This window comes from Tetrahymena thermophila, assembly GCF_000189635.1.
Source record: "Tetrahymena thermophila SB210 genomic scaffold scf_8254686, whole genome shotgun sequence".
NCBI classification, from domain to species: Eukaryota; Ciliophora; class Oligohymenophorea; order Hymenostomatida; family Tetrahymenidae; genus Tetrahymena; species Tetrahymena thermophila.
The window spans coordinates 339,383-365,259 of NW_002476452.1; the positions used below are offsets into that span (position 1 = coordinate 339,383).

Below are 25,877 nucleotides of genomic sequence, written 5' to 3' on the forward strand. Positions count from 1 at the left end.
TATGATTTTTTATGAGTCGTCTATTAAAGTAACTTCCTAGTAAAATAAATAGTTCTATATTTTATCGAAAAAATTATTTATTCTTTTATAATTTAATAAAAAAAAGCTAAAAATGTAAAAAGAATAAAATTTATAAATTTAAATAAAAAAGAGGCAGAATAGATTTAATTAAAGCCTAATTAAGATAGAAGTTTTATATTGGTTTAGATAAGCGAGTATTTATTTATTAGTTTTCTGCTTTCGCTAAAATAATTGTAAATAAAATAAAGTATATATATTTATTTATTATTTTGTATCTTAAAACTATAAGCAGACAGACACACATATATATCCGTTAATAACTGGTAAAACATTATATGTAAATATATTTATCAAAATTCTTGTTTCTTATTAGTTGCTTTGATTGATCTTGTTTGCTTTTTTCTTTTAAAATAATTAAAATTAAGTAATTAAATATTTAGAAACCTAACAAAGCTTTGGTTAAAATATAATAAAGAGTATTTATTATCCATAATATTTTTAGAAATTAATAGCTTTTTTTATATATTGTTCGAATAAAATGCAGTAATTAAGCTTAACAAATTAGGATATGCAGAAAGCATTAGATCATCTAAGTAAATTAATATAATTAGAAGAGCTGGAATCGCAGTAGTAGTATAGAAGCGGATCTGCTAATTATGATTCAGGAAATTATAGTTAATATAATTAAAATATGATGGAATAGAATTTCAATGAAATTTAGATTCCTCATGATAGATACGAATAAAATTATCTTTCAAATAATTATAATGATTCCATTCAAAGCAATAGTAAATTTCCATAACAAATAAGTAGTATTGACGAAACATCGTATTAAAATCAGTCTAGTTTGAGGAATTAAGATTTTTAATATGATTTAACAGAATTTAGAAATAGAGAAAGATTTTTATAAAATGAAAATAATGAAAATTAGTAAAAATTCATCGAGCAGAGCTAGACAGATGTAAATTATCTTAAAATTTATTATTATTTCTTAAGAAAATTTAAATTGAAAATAGACAGAGTATCTTGAAGAGATTAAAAAACTAGTTAGACAGAGCATTGTCACTAAGAATTCAGAACATGAAAATAGGGAAAACTAAGAGAGAATTGCAAATATCAGCAAATAGCCCAATTAGAAAGGTAGAAAAAATAGTTAAAATTCAAGCAGCAGCAATAGTTCTGATGATAAGTCTGACTATTAGCAATAAAACGAAAATAAAGATACTGTTGGCTTAGATTTAAATTTCTTTAGCTCTGCTTAAAAGAATTATACTAGTAAGGACATAAATGAAATATCTGAAAGATTGTTTTAAGATGGAAGACTAAGAGAATAAAAAAATAGCATTAAAAAAATAGAATAACACTTTAGTGAGGCTTATCTTAAAAAGGCACAGAGGGGATAAGGGATTATGAGTCAATAGACCAAAAAAATAATGGAAAAGAAAATATAGAATGGATAATATGAGCCTATTTATAAAAGATGGGATACTTTACTTCAAGAAAAGGCTAATAAAATGTTAGAAGCTAATTACAAAAAGGAGATTAAGTAAAGGTAGTAGGAAGAATAGCAATTAACTTTTAAACCAGAGGTTAATTTAACTAGCTCACAAATGGTCTCTAAGCGTACACCTGATTAAGTTGTAAATGGTCTTCTCGCATGGAACAAAAAGAAATAAGACAAATTATTTCATCAACAAATTAGATAAAGTGAAAAAGGAGCTGAAGAATTAACCTTCCATCCTAAAATTAATCAGTCATCAGTGCATATGATAGGAAAGAATGTAAAAATTATAATTTTTGTTAATTTAGCAAAACAAAAAACTAGTACTTTTCTGGTTTAATTAAATTAATGTTATAGTTAATAGATATTGCTTATTTTTCTATCAAATGATGCCATGGACCAATTAATATATCATATTAATTTATCCTCAAAATAAAATTTTGGTATTTTAAATAATTTCAATTCAGTCACCATTAGATATATCAATTAAATATTTTTAAAAATGATCAACTTGAAATAATTTATTTGAACATTTTAAATTACCTTTTGAAATTTAGAAGTTAAGTATTAGATTAACTTCTATTTTAAAAAAATAAATTGATAAAGGAATTTTTTACTTACATTAAAATATTTAGTTTTTGTTATAATTTCAGGAGATTATTTTAAGAAGAGGATAGACTAATTATTTTTATTTGATTACTTTGATTTCTTATTAACAGTGTAATATTAAAATAAACAATATTTTTTTGTATAGGAAACAGAAGACGTAGTGCAGAGACTTTACAAAAAAATGTAAGAAGCACAAAACAAAATAGAGAATATGAAAAAAGAAGAGTTTTAGTCTAAGTATACATTCAAACCCAAGTTAAATGAAAAATCTGCTTAAATTGTCTAAGAAGTAATAACAAATGGCATATTTTTATTTTAAAAGAAATTATCTAAAAAAGAAATATTTTTAAAAATACTAATGAATACTTTTAAAAATTAAATTTTTGCATATTTTTTTAATTACATAAATTCTTTGATTTTGCTTTTTTCAAATTTTCGCGAAAAATCTTAGTTTTTTAATTGATAAAATATCAACTTGTAAAACTTGTAAGTAAAGAGATGTAATTCAAAGCTAATATTTTTTTTTAGGGAGCTAAAATTTTGCAATTATTTATTTAAATAGCTTTTAAATGGTGGGTCTATAAATATCATTTTCCTCACTCATTGCAAAAAGTAAATTAAAATAATCATTAAAGAAACATTTTGATAATCAGAGAATGATTCTCTCCTTTAAATGCAGGTAGAGGAAGATTACAAACTCTAATAAACACAAATATCTTATTTTTTAAATATTTTTATTCTCTTTACTTGCTTAAATTAATTTTGCCTTTATGTTTCATAGATTTTGATATGTAACTAGAAAGAAAAACAAATAATTAATTAATTAGTTTATTGATAGGCACTTTAATTTGAACCCTAGTAGAAATAATTTACGTATTTTAATTACATGAAAAGAATAGCCATGAAAAAAAAGTTAGAATAATTTTAAAGTCTACTCCCTTAATTAATTGAATTTTCAATTACTTATACAGAATGACCAATCTATTCATTCTTCTCTAATATAATAAAGCAAAATTTCAGGAGTAATATGCATCTTCATCATCATCAAGAGAGGAGTCACACACCAGTCTATAGAGGCCAATCTAAAAAAATAGACAGTCATGAATAGACAAATAGACCTAAAACACCTTAATACTATCACAGCTACAATAAAAGTATAACACCTATATTAAAAAAAAAGAAGGCTAATTAGTCTCAGCTATAAATGTAATAGAATGATTCGTATTCTAAAGAAAATCGCTTTACTCCAATCTGCGATAGCTCAAACGGAAGAATATCTTAATTATACGAAAGTAATTACCTGAGCTAAAAAAGTTCAGCAAATATTAAAAGAGCTTAACCTATGCTCGAGTAAAGCTTGAATTTAACTTAAAACGAAATTGATAAGAGAAGTTATTCAAAGGATGACAAGATACTACAATAAACGACCAAGCATTCAAATAATATACGATATTCGCCTTAGAAGAACTTTTAGAATCAATCTGGTCTAAAAAATTTGTCTTCTTCTATAGATTCTTCTTTTGATGCTATTCATTCCCCTGACAGAATTTATTAAAATAACAGTTAGAATCTAAAAAAAAGCAAATATAATTTAAAAATATCTTCAAATTAAAATACTTCCTCAAAAATCTATGAAAATTATGAGAGTGTAGAATTTGAACCCAAAATGAATATGAGAAGAGATGAGAGCAAAAGTCCAAACACCAGAGGTTAAATGAACTTAAACAATCAATCTAGAGAAAATAAGCTATCTTCTTCATCAAATAAAAATAGAGGTGAGGATATCTCTAGGCTGCAATTTTAAAAATAAGAAAATGCTAACGATTGCTACTAGACAAATCCCAATGTGAACGTTTAAGAGATAGAATTTAACAAAAAGCTCTAATTTTTAATAGATTTACTATCAGCTGAAGAAAAAAAAAAATACTAAAGCAATGTTCAAATTTGAAAAAGAAAAGAATAAAGTAGAAAGAGAACGAAAATATGCAGTTTAGTTTTAAAAAAACTTATTAATTGATGCTAAATGAAATTTGATAAGTAAGCAAGCAGTATGTATGCATCTATTAGCTTATGCAGCTTGATAATTAATTCATATTTAATTTATAATAAATTAATATTTAGTATTTGTTTGCTTAATCTTTTACTAATTAAAATTTTTGTAACCAAATTACAAAATAAATTAAATAATTTATTGAATTTTGTTTAAGAATGAAAAAAAAAACATGTCATTGATTTATATTATTAAGTAAGAACTTAAATTACGAAATTTATGCTTACAAATATAAAATTTAGATAAATATTTTGTCATTTTTAATGATTTATTGAATAATTAATAGATAGATCCCCCTTTTAATAAAGAATTAATTTGTCAATCACGTAGCAAAGAAACGAGGAATCTAGTATTAGAAATTAAGTTCGTTTAGATTCTAATTAAGCATTTATTAATTTTTTTAGATTAAGTTAGAAACAAATAGAGCGCACTATACATGTTTTAATTACTTATTGATTCAGTATTATAAAACTTAACTTGCCATATCATTCGTAACCCCACTAATATTAAACAAAAGTAAAGGCTACATAGTTCTTATTTAGCAGCAGCAAAAATAATCAGAAATCTAAATTAAATTTATCTTTATTTTCATACTTTCTTTTCTAATTCATTTTTTACTTGTAATAGAGAAAGTATGGTGCATGAATGCCTTTCTTTTGAAAGCTTTGAAAAAGAATTAAATAATTTGTATGATTTATTAGTTAATTACTTTGCTTATTTTTGGTTAATACTGCATAAGTAATGTCAGTCTATTTCAAAATTTGAAAAAAATTAATTACAAAATACTTATTAATAGGTGTTGAATTGCATGCTATTTCAATAAAAGCAGCTTATATTTTCAAGATGTTGCGGAATATTAAATTAAATAGTTAATTTAATACTAAATATTAGTCAATCTCTATGAAACATAGGTAGTCTTTAAGAGTGGGGAATGAATAAATCAATGAAGGAAAGATTGCAATTCCTTTATTAATGACCAAACAAAAGTAAATTTATTAAGTATAAATTATCTTTATGCATTCAAAAAGAATGTGTGCGCAGATAGAATTAAACCAATACACAAATAAATAAATAATAGATAGATAGAACCTTCGTTTTTTACATGAAAATATTAACTCATCTATTTATTTATCTGGGTTTTTTTCAAATTCTTTTTTCATTTTCCTAAAATAAATTAATTAAAAAAAAATTAACAAATAACAAGATCAGTCCATAAAAAAATCAAATCAAACTCTAAAAATAATATTTGATCAAACAAATCGTTCATTCATTAATTCATTGATTGATTAATTAATTGATATTATCATTAAGAATTATTATCTAAAATTATTAAACCAGAATAAACTAAGTAAAATCATAATAAAGTATAGTATTAAACACTTATTTAATTGAGTGTTAAAAACACATAAAAGATTTTATTTCATTTTTACTGAAATCCTACATAAATACAATGGCTGTTGAAGTTTATTTAAACGTTTATGATATTACTAAAATGAATACCTTTATTGGTTGCCTTGGATTGGGTTTATACCACACTGGAATCTAAATCAATAATGTAGAATATAGATTTGGTGCACACGATGATTATTACTCTGGTGTCTGCACAAATACTCCCAAGGATGGAATGGGTATTTATAGATTCAATAGAAGTATCTTCTTGGGAATGTGTGATCTCACTTCTGACTAAATCGAAGAAATAATCAGTGATTTAGAAATAGATTATATTGGTAGATCATACGACATATTCAAGAAAAACTGCAATCACTTCTCAGATGATCTCTGCAAGAAACTACTTGGCAAATAAATCCCTAGATTCGTCTTTAGTGTATCTAACTTTTTAAGCTTTACTAGATGTATCGTTAGCAAAAAAATTATCAAAGGTGGTTTTGACACTTCTGATAGATAAGAAAAAGATAGCTTATTCTTAGGCAAGAAAAGAATCGAATGCAAGAAAACTCGTGATGTAGAAATGAGCTTAATCCAAAGTTAATACTCTTTTTGAAATAAATACAGTCTCTTTAAATAAGAACGTATGCTGTACTAAAAACTACAAAAAAATCATTCAATCTACTGGAATTATATTCTTATTAGCACTCTCAAAACTTAATAATAAAATTAACGAAGTTTTTACTTTTTTGATAATAAAAATCTATTTAAACTAGTTTATTTTAGAGTTATTAATCAGAATGAATGATCAATTTTTATCTCGATGAAATTTTACTAGAAATATACCAAAAAATAGATTCACTAATACAAACTAACTATGACTTATTTAAATATAATATAATCTTTTATTCTCACACAACATTTTTCATAAACTATATTCTTTCTATTCACCAACCAAAACACTGTTAATAAAAACCTCATTATAGTTAAAATACCTGTACTTTAAACCCTTAATAACCAAAAAACAAACGAACTTTAAACACCTTTAAAACTACCTACCTAAATCTTCTTTCAATATCAATGATTAAACTATTAATTAAAAATCTCTTTATAATTATATAAAATCTTATAAGAAACAAATTTATTTATTTATATAAACTGTATATAATACAAACTTATAATATTAAAATAATTCATTTATTCTTCTTTAATAATTTTTCACTTTAAAAAACCAAATCTTTTAAAAAGTAAATACTAAGCGTAAAATAGAACAGTTTATTTCAAAAACTCTTTTATAAAGCTTTAAGAATTTTCTTATTTAAGAATTACACAATCAATATGCATACAGTATCTTTTTTTACTAATCTATAAATTTACTTTTAAACTGCTTATGAAAATATTAATTAAAAACATCAAGTAATTTAGTTAATTATAAAGATTTAATTTTTATATTATAATCTATTTATAGGTTTGAATAACAAACAATTATTAAATAAATATTATTTCCTAAATTAATTTATTTTTGTTAAATTTATTGTTTATAATAAATAATTATAGTAAATATCTTTAATTTTATTACTAATTATTTTTATTAAGTGCAGATAATAAGTTAAGATACTGTCTTGTCTCTCTTAGAAATTATTTAATGATTAACCCAAAAAAATTTTATGTTTAATTATATAATTATTGAAAGAATTTTCATTTATAATACAAGATGTTAGTAATATTTTTTTTAAAGATTTTTTTTAATCCTTTGTACTTTCTTATCAATAATAATTAATGCAAATGTAAAAGAAATAGAAAAATATTGAAGTTTTTTTTATCACTCAAAAAATAATATTAATATTAATTAATTAATTTAATTTCAAAATTGATTTATTTATTTTAAAAAAATTAATATATCTATTTTTGAAAAAACTTGAAAAATCTAATTTTATTTCTAAAAAATTTTAAAAAAATCAATTCTTTTCTGGTTTTTGATTTGATTTGAAATACTTATTTTTTTTTTATTTTTCTAAATTCTATCATTCAAAAAATAATACTTATTTTTTAGATTTAAAATGGTAGCATTTTATTCACTAAAAATAATAATAAAGTTAAAATTTAATATATTTTACTTTACGCTTTCTTGCTTTCTTGTCTTAGGTATAAAAATACTAAACTATTAAGCTTTTATACTCATTTGCTTATTTTTATTAATATTACTATTTTAAATACTTTATTAAAAAAGAAATAATAAAAATTTAGGTGTAAACTTAATAGACTTGGATTATATTTAAATAATAAATATTATCTTTTCAGACATTTTATTTTAGATTCAAGGTTTTTAAACTTTAAAATAAAATAATTTAATTGATGATTTTTTTTGTGTATTTATTAATATTTGCTTCCCAATAAATTATTGAATAAATATTTATAATTATTTTTAGCTTTTAAATTAATAAACAGCTTAAAATAAATTGTAAAAATATTACATTTTCATTTAAAGATATTTTTAATTCTAACATTTTAAATTATCCAGAAGTTATTAATTTTGATTGTATCTTTTTAGTATCTTTATAATAATAACAAAATAATCTTAGCATCGAGTAATCGATTACAAAAATTTTTTTTTAAATTAACCAATAAAACCACTCAATATTATAATAAAAATCCTCAAAAATTAATAATTAAATCAAACAATATTTATAAAAAACTAAATAAATGATCAGAAATAGCTAGAGCACACTATAAATGTCAGTTAATCCTACCAACTAATTAGCATAAAAAAGATTGCTCAGTAAGTAAAACTCTCAAATAATTTAAAAAGTGAAAGCTGTTGGTGAAAGATAAGACTTTTCTGTTTGTACAATCCAGCTAGAATAAACTATTAAACCTATTTCTTTTAGACAAAATAGCTAAAATAAATATGAAAATTCTAAAATGACTTCTATCTAAAGCTAGAACTCAACTCCTAAGAATAATGATAAGGTTGAAAGTCGAATCTATCAGTAGACAGGACAGCGCCAATTTTCTTTAGACCAACCTAAAGTCACAGTAATTGATTTAAGAAGCCAAACACTTCTTTAAAAAAATGATTCCTACTTCACCAAAGAGAGCTAAAGAAAATTATAATAAAATTCTTCAAACAACCTTTTTAGACTGAGATAAAATCCTAATTGGTTCTCATAGAAATCCTCAGCAGGAAGTTCAAAAACAGAAATAATCTCTGGAAAAAAGGAACTTTATAAAAAGCTATAGGAAGCATCAACCCCAACTTGCAGAGGAGCTAATTTTGAAAAATCTATCTTTAGCAACAATTCTACCTTAGAAACACTAACAAAACAAAGATCAGAAGAAAAACAATAAAATTTTGGTTAACTTTGCAGCCAAAGCATAATCACTAATAATTAATTAAAGTAAGATGGTAACCAAGCAAGCTAAATTAATCAAAATAATAATTTATAATAAAGCAACAACAAAAGCAATATTTTTAGTTATATAAATTCAAATAAGTAGAACTACTTCTAAATCGCTTAAAAGAAAAATGAAAATCTTTAAATTAAATTAAATCAAAATTAATAATCAGAAACCTTCTAATAAAAACTTGCTTCTAAGAAACAAAACAATGTTAATAAAATTAGCAATATTTATTAAAATGAGCATAATAACCTAAAAAATAAAAATGAAGAGTTTAAAAAGCTAATAATCAATTAATATTAACAACAACACTAGCTTTAACAACAAAATTAGCAATCTAAATTAAGCTCACAGAATTTCAAACTCACTTTTAACTATTAACAAAATGAATAGTCAAATAAAAATTCTCAAAAAATTCTAAGAACCAGTCAGTCTTAAACTGAGTTTGAATTACCAGCTGATCATCTCAAAAAAGACAAAGAAGAAGCTAAGAAACTTAGCTAAAATTTGAGTACAAGTATAAATGAATAGCAAAGTCAATAGAATTCCTGCTAATAAATAAATTCAATGACTGATCACACAGTAACTTAATCAGTTTAGAGATAAAAGTATTTCGAAATAAGAAGTTAAAACAAAGAACTCCCAAAATATTAAAAATAAGCAAAAACATTTGATCAACAACAATTGTTAAACATTACAAATATAATTGAAGTTGATGAACCTATTTAATCTAGTGGAAAATTTAACTATATATCCCCTATTGCAAAATAGAAGCAACAAATAATTTCTCCGAAAATAAAATAGGCACCACCCTCTTCTGAGCAATCTTATGATCAAATTATGATATGGCAGAGTTCAGAAAAAAGTTCATAAAACACAAACGAAAGATAAATAAGAAATTTAGAGCCAATTACTCGTACTAAAATAAATGCAGAAGTGTAAAAAAGAGAAGAATTCATCAAGCTTTACACAAAGAGATTCAAAAACTATCCTTAACAAAGTCCAAATTCTGAAAGTCTGAATGACCAATAAATAGAGAATTTAGTGTTAGACGCTTTCTTCCACAGTAGTTAAAAATCATCTTCCTCGTCATAAACTTCGATAAAATTGGAAAGTAATTTAAAATAATATTAAAAGTAAATAAATTATGTTTAACAAAATTTATTTTTATAGATTAAACTTATAAATAAATCCCTCTCAATGCTTTAAGTACAGATAGCGGTAATGCTAATCTTAGCACTCCAAAGAAAAAGCAAATCCAATTAAATGAAAAGTAAAATGATGCAAGCATACCATATTAAGTAGCTATGATGCAAATTGACTCTTCGAATTCTAGTAACTCAGTATAAGGTTATTTAAGTAAAGAATCAACACAAATAAAGTAGAAAATCAACAATGTTTTTTTCTCTGATACAAAGAACCATAAATAATTTATCAAATCATTTTTCCAAGAAACAAATTATCAAATTTGAATCAATCTTTAACTATATTATTTAGTTATCATTTACTTCCACATAAAAAGTATCTTATAATTTAAATTAAATTAAAACCCTTTAAGATTACTGTATCATTATTATTAAATTAATTCTAAAAAATATTTTTTTTATTTTTGTTGTAAGTTTTATAAAAAAAGTAAAATAAATTAATCAAATTTACATTAAAAAAACACAAATAAGGTAAAGGTTCATGTATCAAGGCCATAATATATTAAGGCCGGTTTTAAAAATTTGAAAATATGGTTTAATTAAGGCTGGTAAGTGAGGTGTCTAAACTGAAATCGAGGTGGCCTTAATATATAAACCTTTACTGTATTTATATAATTTATTTCTCCAAATAATAGCTTGTCTTGCATAAAATATTTATATTCAATCTATTAAAAATATGTTTAACTGATAAAAATTTCTTTCAAATATTCAGTAGGCATATAAAATTAGAAATAATCAAATAAACAGCTAGTAAGATGTATTAATTAACTAACCAGAATTGAATTTTTTTCTAATTGGATTTTATAAGGAATATTTTAAGCTGAAAAACAAATGTTTTTACTAAAAGAGAAAATAAGTAGGTTAGAATTAAATTCTTGTTTTAAGTTAAAATAGTATAATTATATTAATTTTTATTATGATAAATATATTATGTAAGAATGTATGTATTTACAATTTTTTATTTAATTATAAGGGTAATAAATGATATAGGTTTCACCAATTTTATCTCATGTCTATACATCTATTGACAATAATTTAATTTAATCTTTCATTTTCGTTGGCTAAGAATTTGCAGCGATTTTCCATTTCTTAAAATACTCTTACAGAGTCTATTTCTGCCATAGAACGCCAATGCTGGACTTCTTCATTTTTTTCATGAGTAAGTATCAACAATCGCTATTCCAAATTTTAAATGTATTACTACATTTTTATTGTTTCTTATTCTATCTGCTTGTATGGAACTGGTGGAAGCTATGCTTGAAGCTACTTCATTTGCTATTCTAAGTCTAAAACAATTTACTTTGAATTTTATATTTCTTAATTTAAAAAGTTATTTCGTTATTCCAAATTAATATTTTTTTATATTTGATTTTAGAGTTCTTCTTAAGTATCTTCATATAACTACAATTTTTCCTAAGAATCAGTATAGAAAGCTGACATATTTTCCATTTTTTATTTTATTTCATTAACTTCTCTTTGCTTTTCTGCTAATTGTAAATTTTACTCTTCAACTTCTACATCTTTCTTTTCACAAACATCCACCAATTTTTCTTACTCATCTTTTAAATTTTCAATAACATTTTCTAACTCTCTGACCTTGCTTTCTAGTTTTTCTATTTTAAAAATATTTAATTTAACATTTTTTATTCCCCTCATTATTAAATTTATTTTATTTGTAAAAATTATAAAAATTAATTTTCTTCAAATTTAGAAAAAATAGCAAATATAATTCTCAGCTTTTTTATTTGTATTTTATTTAATTTTTCTTTAAAAATATTTTCAAAAAAGATTTACAATTCTTTTTGATTAAGTCTTCATTAACAGATTTTTGAGTGTCAATATCTATGTTTTTAGTTTTAACATCATTGTTGAGCTTATTTATTTGCGATTCTAGGTCTTCTATTTGACGAATAAACTTTTCTCTCATTCTCTCATGTTCGTCTTTGGTGATATATTGGTCATATTTATTTTAATATTTCTAAGTATCGGATAAATTAGACTTTTAGAATCTTTCATTTTCTTTATTTAAACTTTCATTATTTCTTTATTGATTTGAGTAATCTTAAGATGAGTTATGTTGCCTTCTATAACTACTTTAGAATGTTTTAATTCTATTTTCAGGAAATAGTGCTTATTGATCTTTTCTGTTTTCCTAAGCACTAAATCTGTTAGCAGAAGCAGTGAAAAGCTATTGTTAAGCTTAATCTTGTTTAACTGTTTCAACTGGAATGTATTAAACAGTTTTTATTTCTTATTATTAATGAAAACTCTGTCTATCATTTAAAAAACTAGAAACTACTTGGTTTCCATTAAAGGAAGATTGCAAATATTATACTCCGTTTTAAGCTTCTGGAGATGCTATAATAACAGGCTAGTTTTAAATTATAGGAATTTATTGTGGTATATTTTATGGTTGCTAATTTATAACTGTTTCATATCTTAATCCCTATGGAGAGAAGTTTTAAGATATATCTTATAATTAAACAGGTTAATCTTGATCAATTTAAATAGCCCTTGGTAGTTTATAGACTGGCCTATTAATTATATTTGAGTATTGCTAAGAAACTTGATATGAATTCTATTAAGCAGCTGGAGCAATATTGGAATAAGTAACTGGAATGATTTAAGCATTTAAATTACTGATACCTTGAGTAGTTTAAATGCTGTTTGGTAAATAACTATTTTCAGATTAAACAAATAATCTATTTTATGGTGGTGTTGAAGACCTCTAATTTAAATTAGAAAGATTATTATTGCTTTACAACTCAAACTATGTATTTTATTATGTTGCTGCTGTATTCGCCCTCGGAAGGGTTAGTAAATTTGAAGATGGACTCTAAGATCTTATTGTAACAGGGTTTGGAATGTTATTACTGTATCTGCTTTTTAGGCTTTCTATTTGCTGTTGCTATTTTTGATTCTGCTCTTATAATCGTTGTAAAGTTTCCTATTATTATCTAATAATAAAAGAGCTTGGCACTGGCTATCCTATGCTTACAGGAAGTATTTAATTTTAGCTAGGAGCAAAGTTACTCATTAAAGTAATAAAAATTATAAAATAATCTGCAAATTCTAGTTTAAAAGATTTTTTATTGGTCAAATGATGTTTGTATAAAAATAACTTTTAGAAATAATAATAAAAATAATGATGTTTTAATAAATATCATGAATAAATATTAATAATTTTTAAAAAGATTCGCTGCTATCTTTAACAACCAATTTATCAATCAAATCAATTTTTTTGAAAAGTTTTAACAAATAAATAAATAAATTTATTAGCAAAGTAAAGTTTTTTTACAGACTGATGAATATTAAATTAGTAATCAATCAAATAAAAAGTAAAAAGAATTTCTATGAGAAATTTTTAATAATTAATTAATTAATTATTTTACTAAATAAATAAGCATAATTATTTAATTAATTAATTAAATACTTATTATGTAATTAATCGTTTATTGAATTTTCAATATACTTCAAAATATTTAAGTCTTATTAAATCTTAAACAAAAATATAATCAATCAATCATTCAAAATCATCAAAAATGTAACAAATAAGCAGCAAGTCGACTGAAAGGATATCTAACATTTAGCTTTTAATTGGAGATTTTGATCCTTAAAAAGTAAATTTTCAAATGAATGCAGATTTATACTTTGACGATAAGCATCTAGAGCATATATCTGAGGAAATAAAACTCTCTATTTAATAAGAAGAATAGCTCTACAACAATAAGGTAGTGTTAAAGTTGGATTTAGTTAATTCTTATTAGAAAGAGGAAGTAAAGCAAATACTTTTAAAATTAATTGAGCTTTCTAAATAAAATAATAAAATCAGCTTGTTTTCATTGCTTAGCGTTGATATTTCAATCTATGAATCTTCTACAGAAAATAGTCTTTATCTTGTTACTAACTTTGTTGATGATATCCATATTATGATTTAAGATGTCAAAAAAATATTTTGTGATGCAAAATACAAATAAGAAGATTCGTTTTTAAAATTCTAGTTGTAATTAAGTAATAAATTATAAGAATCTTATAGTGAAACCAATAGCTCTATGTATCATTTAATGTAGTCAAGCTCTATCAGTTTACAAATGAAAAGAGACTGCAATACAAATAATTAGCTAATGAATGTTTTAGGATTAGGATAAGAAGAAGGGTTCAAGCTAGTTTTTTCTAAAATTAAAAATATTAATTTAAATCTTAAATTTAAATCTTTTGCAGATGTTCCAAATAAATCTAGTTTCATGTAATGGGTATTCTCATTACAAAAAGCTAGATATGATGATGAAGAAATTAAACTTCTCAAATAGTTAACTAAATGTATATCTGACTAAATAACCTTTAGATCCATTTTTAGAGAATCTTATACAACTATGTTAATTAAAACTTCTTTAAAAGGATTATTTTCCTATATTCAAGAAATACAAATAAATAACTGAATGAAAATTATAAGAAATGACTAAAATCTAACTAAATACATTCAATATAAAAGCTCTTTAAATAATAACTAAATTTTTATTTTATAATTTTAAAAATTATATAAGAAGTATTTTAATAAAAATTATCAAAAATTTAAATAACAATTAAATGTAAAAAACTGTCAATTTTTTTATATTAAAACATAATATGGGTATTGATTTTTGTATTAAAAATATAGTATGGCTATTCAAAAATCATATTTACTTTAATTAATAAAATAATTAAATGAATTATGTCAAATTAAAAGGAATATTTTGTAATTTTTTTCTTCTTCATTTTTTAAAATATTAATAAATATTTAATGAACAAATTAATTTTGTATAAAATGATAATTTAACTTTATTTTTCTTTAATATTTTTAATCTATTTTAAACAAAAAATTTGTTTTTTTTGAGGAATACTAAATTTAAAAAAATAATTTTAGATGAAGAATTTATAATCAATTAAAATAGTTTGTTGTTAACTTTTGATTCATTCGGAGCAAAAACAAAAAAAATAAATAGAAGTATTATTAGCACATTTAGAAAGTAGATGTTTTTAGAATTAACAAATAAATTAAAATTTTTTAAATTAAAATAGAAGAAGATTTAGTATTTTTAATAATTTTTTGATTTAGCCAAAATATATCTTCAATAAAGCCAAATTTATATATATTTTTTTAATAGCATTAAAAAATTAATTAAATAAATAAAGCAAAGATTAAATAGAATTACACTTTTTTCAAGTTTATAATAGCATACATAGGTTATAAAATGGGTAAAGATTTTAATAAAAAGCAAAAATTTGTCAAATAAGACAAGGAAATTAACGTTATTGAAGATGAAGAAAAGAAATCTAAGAAGAAGAAAGGAGGTGGTTTTGAATCTATGAATTTGGTCTATCCTGTTTATAAAGCTATCAAAACTAGAGGTTTTAATATGCCTACTCCTATTTAAAGAAAGGCTATTCCTCTTATTCTTGAAGGAAGGGATGTTGTTGCTTGTTCTAGAACTGGTTCTGGTAAAACTGCTGCCTTTATTATTCCATTAATCAATAAATTACAAAATCACTCTAGAATTGTTGGTGCCAGAGCTTTGATTGTCGTTCCTACTAGAGAATTGGCTTTACAAGTAATATCATTTAGATTTTTTACACAAAAAGCATTTTAGCATAAAATGAATGAATTTTTTACAAAATCTTTGCTTTATATTTGAATATTGTATTCATTTGACATTTAAATTAAATATTTTATATAAATATAGATTGCATCCGTATTGAAAACATTTATTAAATTCACTGACTTGACCTATACTTTGATTGTTGGTGGTCACGGCTTGGAAGGATAGTTCGAAAGTTTAGCATCTAACCCAGATATTATTATTGCTACTCCTGGTAGACTTAGTTAGTTGATAGTAAATTGCATACATTTTATCATCAATATTAAGATTATTTAATATAATTATTTAGGATGAAACTGATTTGTCTTTGAATAAAGTAGAGTTCTTAATTTTTGATGAGTGTGATTATTTGTTTGAAATGGGTTTCGCTGATTAAATGAAGGTAAAATATTAAATAAAATGTTAGCACTCTTTTAAAAATACCATGTATAAAATAGACTATCTTAAAAAAAGTAAGCCAATAAAGATAAACGCTTATGTTTTCTGCTACCATTCCAGAGGAATTGTCATCTTTTGCAAGAGCTGGTTTGAAAGAATACGTCTTTGTTAAGTTGGATTCAGAATTTACAATTAATGAAAATATTACTCTCAATTTCATCCTCACTCGTAATAATGAGAAAATAGCTTCTCTCGTTTATTTACTCAAAAGTGTTATTCCTTCAGAAGAAAATAGCATTGTTTTTGCAAGTACTAAATATCACGTTGATTTGATTTGTGCTATTTTGGATAAATTCAACATCAGCAATGTTTCTATTTATGGTAAAATGGATGCTTTTGCTAGAAAAGATTAAATCAGTGAATTCAGAAATAAAAAGTGTAATGTCATGGTAGTTACAGATTTAGCAAGTAGAGGTATTGATTTACCTAATGTAAATAATGTTATTCATTACGATTATCCCGCATCTACCAAAATTTTCATCCACAGATCTGGTAGAACTGCTAGAGCTGGTCGTAAAGGTAACACTTATGCCTTAATGGGTATGAATGAAATCATGTATGTCTCCGAAATTATGGTTTTAGCTGGAAGGTAAAAAATATTTTTAAATAAAATTGTAAAATAAGTTTTCTAAAATAAATTTTTATAAAATTTCAGAAAGTTAAGCAATCAAGTTGAAGATATGAAAGACACTTCTAAAGCTATTTATGGTGCCATTCCCGTTTAACTCATCGGTGATGAACAAGCAAAAATCTAAATTCTATTAAAAGAAGATATTGAAATCAACAAAATGTAGCAATTAGCCAATAACGCCTACATTCAATTTAATAAATCTCGTTCTAGTGCAAGCAAAGCTTCAATCAAAGACTCTTATTAAGTAATTAAATAAATTTTATCTTTGAAGATGTACTTAAATATAATGCATAAAAATAGGTTAAAATAGATTCAATTAACCCTCTTTTCCACAAGTTCGCTGAAGATGAAAAGGAAAAAATGGATTACTTATCTAAAATTAAAAATTACAAGCCAGCAATAAGTGCTTTGGAAATTTACAAGCAAAGAAGTTTAAAGAATCATACTGGTACTGAAGATCCCAGCTTGCTTGAAAATGTCAATACACTTGCTAAATCAGTAGCTGATTTAAAGAAGCAAAAATAAATGTTCAAAGACAAGTAAGAGAGAATAGAGAAAATCAACAAAATTAAGATGGGTATTGCCCTCCAAAACGATGGTGAAAAAATGGAAATTGAAAACAACAAAAAAGCTGCTGCTGAAGAAGAAGAGTATGTAGATGAAGGCTTATTAGATGAAGAACTTGTAAAGAAAATGAATGAAGCCGAATAAGAGTTTGAAGAAGATGAAGATGATGAAAAACTTATTAATGACGAACCTGAAATTAAATAAAAGGAAGATACATAAGAATAATATATTATAGATCACAAGCCTAAAAAGATTAAAAAGTCTCAAATGGTAGATTTCAAGAACAAAGACCAATACATTGAAGCTTAACCTGATTATCACAAACCTAAAAAGAGTATTGAAGATGAAAATAAAATCTCCTCTACTGATGTTAATGCCTTTGTTGTTGCAGAAGATTACGAAGATCTTCTCAGAAATAAAAAGAAAATGATTTGGGATAAGAAAAAGAAATAGTTTGTTTTCGGTAAGACTGATGAAGTAGGTAGAGTTGTAAGAGACAAAGAAGATAAAAATAAAAATGGTAAGAAAGGTAAAGTTGCTAAGGAAATGCTTAAAAAATGGGAGAAGAAGAACTAGATCAAGTTGTAAAGAGATGGTGAGTAAGAAGATACAACTCTTGTTGATAGAGTCAGAGGTATGTTCAAAAAGAGAGCCCTCAGATAGAAAGGTATTTACTTACCCGAAGACAACCTAGAAAAATAATAAAAGGGTGTTAAGAGCGAATTAAAAAGCCATCAACAAATACTTAAAGTAAATATATTTAAAAAAAAGGTTATTCATTATAATTAATTCATTCATTTTTTATAAAATAGTAAAAAAAAATAAAGAAGGGTCTTAAATTCAAAAACATGGAAAAAGGTAAAAGAACCCAAATTATTCATAAGAAAAAGTAAGCCTCAGCAAAGATGGCCGATAAGAAGGGAGGATTTGGTAAACCAAAAGGAGGTTTTAGCAAACCTAAAGGTGGAAAATTCAGAAGATGAAATAAAATAAAAAAAGAATGATTAAATGTTTATAATAAAATTAATTAAAAGTAACTAATATTAAACAATTAAAACTAAAAATACATAAATAAATAAATAAATAAATATATTATTTTAAGCTATTATCAGTATATAATTCATTCATTATATAGTTTGTAGTTTCTCTATCTTTACTCACATTAAATAATCTCTTTTAACATCACTTAATTGATTCATTTTTGATATAAAATCCCATTTATATTAAATATTAACTATTTATCATTTAAGTGTAACCAATATTAAAGAACTAAATAAAAATAAATTACTTTAAAGTATTATTAGTGTTTTAATTAAGAAAGTATATAAAATATAATTTATCTAACTTAACCTTCTTAAATATCAATTTTTGATTTTAGATACACAATCTTTTCTCTTAAGATTTTTACTATTTATCTCTCACAATAATTTAGTAAATATAAAATATTTTCTAATGGTTTTCAATAAAATTTATAATAGCTAAATGCCACTTTTATGAATTATATTGACAATTTACTTCAAATTTATATCAAAGTAAAAATTAAACCTTATAAACTAATTTTAAAATAAGAAAGATTGAATAAAAAAAGTATTTATTTATATAAACTAAATAAATTAAAATTAGCTATTTTTAATAGTATGTTTTTATTTCACTTAAAATTATTTTTTATAGCTTTTAATATTAATGAAAATACTAATAATTAGTGATTTTCTCTAGATTAAATAATAAAATAATTTTATAAATTAGTAACTAAATAAGATATCATTACAATTAAAGAAATAGATTAAAGTTAATTTCTTGTTTAATTTTTTGCCTTTAATTATTTAATTTAAATTTATTAAGAATAAGATTTCAAAATATTTATAACTGATTGATCTCACATACTATTTTATAAATATTTTAAATATGAAATGAGTTTTATTTAGTTATTTTGAAATAAAAAATTAGCTTATATCTTAAATACTTTTTAGTTGCTCATTTCATGTCTTAAGAAATTAATTTTAGTGTTTTTTGTAAGTAAACATAATTATGTTGAATATGGTGGTAATATTCATAATTTTGATCATAAGCTTATCTTAAAAGATATGGATCAACTTTTATACTGCCTTAAATTTATTTACTATTGATTGATACAATTAAATACAAAAAATAATGCTGTTTATATTCAATTTATAATTTTTTTGGCAAGCAATCAAGGAATCTAATTATTTTTTATATTAAATTAGTCATCAGCAAATTTTTGCAGAAATTTTATATCAAATATAAAAGAAAAAATAGTCTACACGAAACTTTATATTATTAAAAGTATTGATAGTTATTCATGAATATAAATATAACTTTAGTTTGTTTAGCTATCTTATTTATCATCAAAAAGGCTTTTTGTTAGCCTTGTGATTTCATAGGAGAAACAGCTATGAAAAAGATTAAACTCACTGAGATATATCAACAATTCTAAGCTAATTAATGCAAATTATTAACAATAAATAATGTTTAAATCGATTGCAGTGATATAGATACAACAAAATTAATGTTTACTTTTAAGATCAACGATTTAGAGTTAACTAAGTCTGTGTTTTCATGTGATAATATAGAAGTTTAAGCTAAAAATGCTATTATAAATGATAGCTTTTTAGGAAGAGACAAAATTGGGAGATGCTGTTCATTTTTAGATCAATACAATTTTTATTTATAAGCAAGCGAAACTATTACCTTAAAAGGAATGGTAAGGCACTAAAAAGGAAAATATGGAATGCTTATTTTTAATGCCGATAAAGAAATCAAGCTAACTGATGCCACAGTAATAGCTGGAAATATAGCTATTCACTCTCTTTCAGATATTTCAATTAAAAACTCAGAAGTTTCATCATAATTTATTTTTTGTCATGAGAGTCTTCAAAATTAGTATAGCATATAGAATTAATATGCTCCTGAGAAATTCATGCAAATTCAATATGTTTAATAAGGAGATGTAAAAGTAGCTCAATATGAAATAGTAAAAATTCAAGATATTTTAAAAGATAACAAAAATAAATTTGATTTTACTACAGACTATGATTTCCTCTATGATGCTCTTAAATACTAATATTCTATTCTAATTTATTCCTAAGGTATTATAACAGTATCTGATAATTCTAATTTTGATGGTTCAAGAATGGCTTTCTTTTCTTCTGTCTATGTGATAAGCAAGGATTCTTTACTTAACTCTACTGCATAAGGTTGTCCTGCAGACTATGGTCTTGGGAAAGGATTATACTTTGATACTGTAGAAAATTGTGCACCAAATGGTGCCAGCTAAGCAAGTTAAGGAGGAATAGGTTTACCTAAACCAGATAAAAATGGCAATTTTTTATAGCAGGATATTAATTAATGCGTATTTTATAAGTAGCAAACGAGCTTTATACTGCAAAATATTCCTTATTCTTATTCAACTTTCTATGAAGTAAATAAATAAACATTTTTAAAAAACTTATAAGCTAAATAAATAACTAATTATAAACAAAAAAGGGAAGTGGAGGCTCGTTTAGAGATGCAAACAAAAGGTTTTATGGTTTAGGCTAAGAAGGAGCAGGTGGTGGTATGATATTTATTTATACATCAAAAGAAGCTTACATAGATGGATATCTGGAATCTAATGGTGCTTCCTTATAAATATTAAATGGAAGTGGTGGATCTGGTGGAGCGATATTGATTAAAGCTACTAAAATACATGGACAAGGAAAGATATCTGCTTAAGGTGGTGCTTCAGATTAGTATGGTAAGAAAAGTTATCATAATTTTCTTAACTTTAACATTTGGAATATAATTTAATAGGATTAAGTGGTGAGGGAGCAGGTGGAATAATTAATATGTATCAGCTGAATTGGGATATTGATAAAAATATTAACTAATTTAATGGAACTATAAATATAAATTAAGGACAAAGATCCTTTTAATCTTACAACTTGAGTTAATCATAAATAGAGCAAGTATAAGCCAACAAAGGAAGTAAAATAATAATAATAATAATAATTTACTTTTTATTAATTGATTGTTTAATTTGAATAAATAGCATTCATATCATTTATTTGTCCTCCAGGTTATGAACCTTAATAAAATGGATTTTGCAAGGTAAAATTTAATAAGAAAAAGCTAAATTATTTAAAAGTAATTAAAAAATATTTAAATAAATTAAATTAGCCATGTGATGTGGGTTTCTACAAGAGTGGTTTAGTAGGAAAGTGTATTAAGTGTTAAAAGCCTATGCAATTTGATAAAATAGTTGTGCCTACAAAGGATTAATCTAAATTTGAATCTTTAGGGGATTGCTATTAAAATTGCATTGAATTTAATTGTGATCCATTGAGGATTTATGTAAAAAATGTCATCAGTATAAAAATAATTCCTTTCTTTATAGCTTACCTAGCCGTTCTGTGTTTGGGTTATATTTCGAGAAGAATTTTAAGGATGAAACCCAAAAAAATAGATTCAATTCCTATTTAGCATGTGAAGTATGATTACGATGATAGCATTTTTGCTACAGAGTGCAAAGAAAAGGATATATTCTTTTATAGAGATCTTTTGTATCACAAATATCGTCTCCAATTTTATGGAGAAAATAATATCAACAGTCAATGGTACCTCTAACCTTAAATACCAGAAGGAACAGAGTAAATTTTTGACTAAAGAGACTTTGCAGAATTTGCATAGGTAAGTTAAATAAAACTGAAATTGAAATATTAAAACCAAATAAATATAAAAAAAAGAAAGTTAACTAGACTCTCAAGTGGAAAAAAATTGATATTATCATTCTGAATATTTTAAATTATCTTTATTATCCTCTTTATTGGTTTTACCTCACCAAAGTTTAAAAGAAAATTTACAAAAAAATCAAAGACAAAATACACGACGAGCCTTATCCAGTATCATTCTTTATCTATTAATAAAATAAATTAAACTGATTAAATTAAAAATATAAATTTTATATTTTATTTAATGATTTTTTTTAAGAAATTTTTAAAAGGCTCTGATGCTGTGCAACAGAAATACATAAGAATGAAAATAACCAAAAGTGATGACTACTCTATACTTTCTTTAGATTTATTCAATTATAGTAAAAGAAACTAAAAATATTTTAAGAAGACTATTCCAACGATTATTCATTTCAGTATTATAATTTATTTTTTGTATTAAATTTGATAATAAAGATTTTACTTAAATTATAGGTGGAGAAGGAAGTTACTTGAAGCCATATTACATTTGGCCTAGAGACCACTTTTTGCAGAGTGTTTTCTACTCGACCAATAGCAGAACTTTAAAGAATAAAGGAAATCCAAACAATGTCAACGTTTTTTGCAGCAACTATAAATATCATAGAGAAAATAGTCAGACTTTTGAGAAGTTTATTTAAGAACTTAATAAGATATCAAGTACTATTGATTTTTACTCAGACAAGAGCTATTTGTTTAAGTGCTTCTAAGAACTCATACAACACTGTAGATAATTTAATGAGGATTTCTTGTATTAGCTTGATCTTAAGTTACAAATTCTGATTATGGAAATACCATTTAACGATTATATAGACGTTGAAACTCGATAACTAACTAATTAGCTTCAAAACTTCTAAGAATCATATAAATAAAGAATTACTCTAGTTGAGGATGAAAATTCATTGTCATTTTAAAAAACTATTGAGCGTATCCAAATTTAAAAAATGATTCAAAGTCCAATTGACATGAAGGTGTCTCTTTTTATATTTAGTACATCAGAAGATATTGAAGAACTTAAAATTAATTTGATTCCCGAATTGGAAATAGAACAAGAAGCTTTTCAATCAAAAATATAGTAGTATAACTCTACTCATACAGTCAATCCTTTCAATTCTATTGACTATCAGTCTACAAAACATTCTAAGATAGAATAATAAGCTAATCTATAAGACTAAAAAGACGAATTCAGAGAAAGTAGAGTTAATAAGCAATCCATAACTGAGTTTATGTAACTTTTTAAATTAATAATTTCAAATTTAATAAAATTTTAACTTAAATAAATTAGGTAAAATATAATCGACAAATAAAATAATAATTAAACTAACGACTAAGATAAAAAAGACATGAAGAAAATATATAAGAAACTTGAAAAAAAATAAAAGACTTTTTCTAAAATAATTATTTAAATTGGTATATTAATGGGATTCTTAAGATTCCTATTCTTATCTCATAGAAATACAAAAACAGAGAAAGAAATGCTCATTTACGTTCTGACTGTTTTTATTATTTTAGATATTTTTTCAATGACTTTCTTCTTTAATAATATTTATTATGCTAAAGTTGAAAATTTCTAATTTTTCGATTTTATTCTTGTCTTCATACCATTCCCTTTCGTGCTCATTATCACACCATTTATTGGATTATTTTTGGTAAATCTTTTAATTAAAATATGAATTTATTAATAATTATTATTTATGAAATAAGCTAACAAATTAATCATACGGTATGGGGAAGGCATATTTTATTTTTAACTTCATGGCTTTGATAGTTATATTGATCAGTCTATTCTTATCTTTGATATATATCCCATATGAGGGTTTTAATTTACCTATTTTCTTTATCAAGATGAGCAACATCGTCATTAAGTTATTAATAAGTTATTGTGGAAATTACTCCCTCCTTGCTTTGGACAAGCTAAATAGAACTACTATGTATAAAAAGTGACAAAAGATAAATAAATATTTAGTTAAATTAAAATTTATAATACCAAATTAACAAATTTAATATTTATTTTTAAGTATTCTATAATATAAAAAATAAATTTTATATGAAATTATTTTATATACTTTGTAATAAATCGATTTTTAAACATAAATAAATTATTTCATTAATTTTTTTTTATATAAATTATTTATTTTGCATTAAATTTTTATTGAATTTTTTTCTTTTTAGTTGAAGACATTGATGATGTGTTTAAGCATACTAATAAATAGTAGGAAAATAAAAAAAATAATTTCAAAAATCATTATGATTTCATTTATTTAATTCTATTTTAAGAAAAACCTTAAAAATTTATTTTTTAAGATACTTACTTACTCAACTTAAAATTAACAAATAATAAAATAATTCAATTTTTTGAATATACAAAAATATTATTTTAAAAAGTTAAATTATTATAAAAATTAATTAAAATCAAAATAGTATATATCATAGGTCTTCAATTTCAAGTTCTTGAATAAAAGCAAATTAATGAATACCGTTTTCGAAGTTTTTATATTCTGCTTAAATTAAATGATAAAGCTCATTTTCTTTACAAATCTTAATTTAGTATTCTTCTTCTAATTTTCTATTAGATATGTATGAAGTTCCTAGTTGCTATTCTATTTCATGGTTTTGGAATATTGTTAAATAAAATAATCCTTCTTTTTTATTAAAACTATGGCTAAATTTTGCTGAATTAGGAATTTATACTAAAAGGAATAACTTATTGTTTTATTCATTTGAAACTATTGAATATTGGCATTAATTTTAAATAATTCCAAAATTCATTTATAAATATTTAACTTTTTCTATATGGTATTGCTTTTTAAGTTGTATGATTTAGTTTTATTGATCATACTCAATAAAATCCTACTTTTTTAAATCTTAGTTTGATTCATTGCTCTTTAATGTCAAATAACTTTAAATATTTATATTTAAGTATTCCTTAAATTATTAAATTACATCAAAATTAATTTGCTATTTACAATGTGCAATTTCTTATCTTAAGTAATCTATTGCAAATTTGTTATACTCGTCTCCTGCTTAGCTTTTTTCATGTGCAATAAATAAGTGGTTAATATTTTGGTTGATATTGTCTATGAAAATTGAATTTTATTTGTACTGGGGTTGCACGAAAGTAAAAACTTGCTATTATCTTAGAGGAAATATATTTTTGATTTCTTATATGTATTATTCAACTTATTAAGGTTTATTTATGTGCTTTAAATTATGTACTACAAATATCTTTTTCTATAGTTTTGTCTATGAAGTATCTTATCCAAAAGAGTTGGAAATCGAATAGATATAATCCTATGTTTCTTAATTTATATTAGAAACAACTAATATAAGTATTTAAGAGTATTTAATGATAAATCCTTATTAGATTAGTTCTGTAATTTTCTAGAATTTATTATTTGAAATTATTTCATTTTAGATGCTCTCCATTTCTTTGGAAAAGTCTTTCCCTTAGTTTTTTTTTTCTTTGTAATTAATATAGCTAGGATTATTTTCATAGTCAATTAAAACAGGCTAATAGTTATGGTTAATATAAATAAGATTTCTATCATTATTGCATTAGTATTTAATTGAAATTCCTTGGCTTCTTTAATAATCGAATGCAACAAGAGATTTTTGGTGAATAAGATAATTAAGTAAGAATGTTTTTCCTTTATTTGTTTTTCCTAAAAAGCCAATGATATTTAAATTTT

General features: G+C 23.3%; 8 protein-coding genes across 8 annotated transcripts; 6 read left to right on the forward strand and 2 right to left on the reverse strand. All coding sequences in view use genetic code 6, as the record gives it.

The window, feature by feature from the left end:
• Window positions 1-460: 460 nt before the first annotated feature.
• On the forward strand, window positions 461-4,079 carry TTHERM_00449580 (hypothetical protein; the record flags this gene model as incomplete). Its single annotated transcript, XM_001013353.3, has 4 exons — window positions 461-982; window positions 1,038-1,802; window positions 2,277-2,420; window positions 3,141-4,079. Exons 1-4 carry the CDS (start codon window positions 560-562, stop codon window positions 4,077-4,079), a joined length of 2,271 nt encoding a protein of 756 aa, XP_001013353.3. The 5' UTR covers window positions 461-559.
• A 1,552-nt stretch (window positions 4,080-5,631) lies between these two features.
• Window positions 5,632-6,183, forward strand: TTHERM_00449590 (PPPDE peptidase domain protein, putative; the record flags this gene model as incomplete). Its single annotated transcript, XM_001013354.1, has 1 exon — window positions 5,632-6,183. One exon carries the CDS (start codon window positions 5,632-5,634, stop codon window positions 6,181-6,183), a length of 552 nt encoding a protein of 183 aa, XP_001013354.1.
• A 2,021-nt stretch (window positions 6,184-8,204) lies between these two features.
• TTHERM_00449610 (hypothetical protein) lies at window positions 8,205-10,438 on the forward strand (the record flags this gene model as incomplete). Its single annotated transcript, XM_001013356.2, has 2 exons — window positions 8,205-10,080; window positions 10,140-10,438. Exons 1-2 carry the CDS (start codon window positions 8,271-8,273, stop codon window positions 10,436-10,438), a joined length of 2,109 nt encoding a protein of 702 aa, XP_001013356.1. The 5' UTR covers window positions 8,205-8,270.
• Window positions 10,439-11,164: 726 nt separating this feature from the next.
• On the reverse strand, window positions 11,165-13,301 carry TTHERM_00449620 (hypothetical protein; the record flags this gene model as incomplete). Its single annotated transcript, XM_001013357.2, has 2 exons — window positions 11,966-13,301; window positions 11,165-11,784 (listed from the first exon to the last, which is right to left on the reverse strand). The coding sequence occupies exons 1-2, from the start codon at window positions 13,206-13,208 to the stop codon at window positions 11,165-11,167; spliced, it is 1,863 nt and encodes a 620-aa protein (XP_001013357.1). The 5' UTR covers window positions 13,209-13,301.
• A 412-nt stretch (window positions 13,302-13,713) lies between these two features.
• On the forward strand, window positions 13,714-14,610 carry TTHERM_000449629 (type III restriction enzyme, res subunit family protein; the record flags this gene model as incomplete). The annotated part of the gene is made up of 1 exon (XM_012796933.1): window positions 13,714-14,610. One exon carries the CDS (start codon window positions 13,714-13,716, stop codon window positions 14,608-14,610), a length of 897 nt encoding a protein of 298 aa, XP_012652387.1.
• Window positions 14,611-15,402: 792 nt separating this feature from the next.
• TTHERM_00449630 (type III restriction enzyme, res subunit family protein) lies at window positions 15,403-18,426 on the forward strand (the record flags this gene model as incomplete). Its single annotated transcript, XM_001013358.2, has 7 exons — window positions 15,403-15,759; window positions 15,892-16,041; window positions 16,097-16,189; window positions 16,245-16,834; window positions 16,901-17,120; window positions 17,177-18,193; window positions 18,256-18,426. The coding sequence occupies 7 exons, from the start codon at window positions 15,403-15,405 to the stop codon at window positions 18,424-18,426; spliced, it is 2,598 nt and encodes an 865-aa protein (XP_001013358.2).
• A 1,337-nt stretch (window positions 18,427-19,763) lies between these two features.
• Window positions 19,764-24,132, forward strand: TTHERM_00449640 (transmembrane protein, putative; the record flags this gene model as incomplete). The annotated part of the gene is made up of 10 exons (XM_001013359.2): window positions 19,764-20,882; window positions 20,948-21,197; window positions 21,254-21,427; window positions 21,492-21,550; window positions 21,620-22,129; window positions 22,186-22,341; window positions 22,430-22,586; window positions 22,645-23,416; window positions 23,474-23,837; window positions 23,893-24,132. 10 exons carry the CDS (start codon window positions 19,764-19,766, stop codon window positions 24,130-24,132), a joined length of 3,801 nt encoding a protein of 1,266 aa, XP_001013359.2.
• A 483-nt stretch (window positions 24,133-24,615) lies between these two features.
• On the reverse strand, window positions 24,616-24,957 carry TTHERM_00449650 (hypothetical protein; the record flags this gene model as incomplete). The annotated part of the gene is made up of 1 exon (XM_001013360.2): window positions 24,616-24,957. One exon carries the CDS (start codon window positions 24,955-24,957, stop codon window positions 24,616-24,618), a length of 342 nt encoding a protein of 113 aa, XP_001013360.2.
• Between the last annotated feature and the right edge of the window lie 920 nt (window positions 24,958-25,877).